General features: G+C 50.9%; 2 protein-coding genes across 2 annotated transcripts in view; both read left to right on the top strand.

Annotated features, from left to right (window-relative positions):
* The window catches only part of PTSG_09450 (uncharacterized protein), a gene marked incomplete at both ends in the record, with an annotated part of 10,634 nt that extends 10,556 nt beyond the window's left edge, over positions 1-78 (top strand). Inside the window, one exon of the mRNA XM_004989648.1 lies at positions 10-78. Within this exon, the coding sequence (XP_004989705.1) occupies positions 10-78 (69 nt within the window). The remainder of the gene's footprint in view (positions 1-9) is intronic.
* A 66-nt stretch (positions 79-144) lies between these two features.
* The window catches only part of PTSG_12886 (uncharacterized protein), a 5,196-nt gene continuing 4,047 nt past the window's right edge, over positions 145-1,293 (top strand). Inside the window, exons 1-3 of the mRNA XM_004989649.1 lie at positions 145-365; positions 562-672; positions 1,004-1,134. Of these exons, the coding sequence (XP_004989706.1) occupies positions 245-365; positions 562-672; positions 1,004-1,134 (363 nt within the window). The 5' untranslated portion in view covers positions 145-244. The remainder of the gene's footprint in view (positions 366-561; positions 673-1,003; positions 1,135-1,293) is intronic.

Genomic DNA, 1,293 nt, shown 5'->3' on the forward strand with positions numbered 1-1,293 from the left:
ACACACAAGCCAGGGACCTTCCACCGCATCCCATCTCTCAAGCACCTGCACACACACCACCCCTTTGTCATCATCTGAGTTCTGCAGCATCTTTGTCTGTGGCTGTTTGATTTGATGGGAGATTGTGCAATAAACCCGTTACAATGTGCATGGAAGCACATGTTGACAACGTGCATGGAATCAAACAACAAAATAACAAGAACGAAAAAAAAGACAAAGAGACACAAGCAAGCAAGAAACGACCATGCTGCAGACGATTGGGCGGGTGAAGAAGACCAAGTGGCTGGCACCCGTGACATCGTTTGCGGTGGGCTCCGTCTTGCTACCCGAGAGGTGGATTGCCGCTGCCGAGACCGCCATAGCAAGTGCGTTCCTCACGGAGTGTGTGCGCGTGTGCGTGTGTGTGTGTGTGTGTGTGAGTATTTGAATGGTTATGTGCGTGCGTGCGTGTGTGTGTGCTTGTTGGAAGCAGGTGGCAACTTGAGCACGTGTGAATGTGGTGGTTGATAAGGTCGCTGATGTTCTCGTGGTTGTGCATGTGGTTGTGTGTTTGTGTATCAGATAGTGGCGCGTCGCAAGCACAGGTGTTTGAGGATGCGTCCAAGTTTCACGCCTTTTGGGCGAACCGTGACATGCCAGACATAGAGCTACCAGAAGCATCGTCTGTGCGAGGTGTGCATGTGTATGTGTGCGTGCATGTGTGTGTGTGTGTGCGTATGTGTGTGTGTGAATATGTGCGTGCATGTGAATATGTGCGTGCATGCGTTTTGTGTGTGTGTGCGTGTATGTGTGTGTGTGTGTGCGTGCATGCGTTTTGTGTGTGTGCGTGCATGTGTGTGTGTATGCGTGCATGTGCTGTGTGTATGTGTGTATGCGTGTGTGGGTGTGTGTAGTGGCTCCCTACCTCGTTGCTAACTTCCTGCTGTCACCTGTTGCTCATTGGTGAGTTCGACATGAATCTCATGCGTGTTTGCTTGTTTTGTTTCCGCTGCACGCTGTGCAGATCGAGCATATGTGTCGGAGGATGGAGTCAAGTATAAGAATCATCTGCGTTATGGAGAGCGGGAAGCACTTGCGTTTTTGGTATCGCAGGCACCACACACGTTTGCTAGCACCCACCGCGTTCTCAACGAAGTGAGTCATGGACGAGGTTGTTGCTGTTTGCCATTGCTGTTTGCTGTTTGCTGTTCGTTGCTGCTGGGGATGATGACAACGGTGATGTTTCATCAACTTGCTGTCACGTCGAGTTCCACGAAAACCATGACACCTTCCAGCCATGACCAACACGCACAC

Source organism: Salpingoeca rosetta (genome assembly GCF_000188695.1).
Source record: "Salpingoeca rosetta unplaced genomic scaffold supercont1.28, whole genome shotgun sequence".
NCBI classification, from domain to species: domain Eukaryota; class Choanoflagellata; order Craspedida; family Salpingoecidae; genus Salpingoeca; species Salpingoeca rosetta.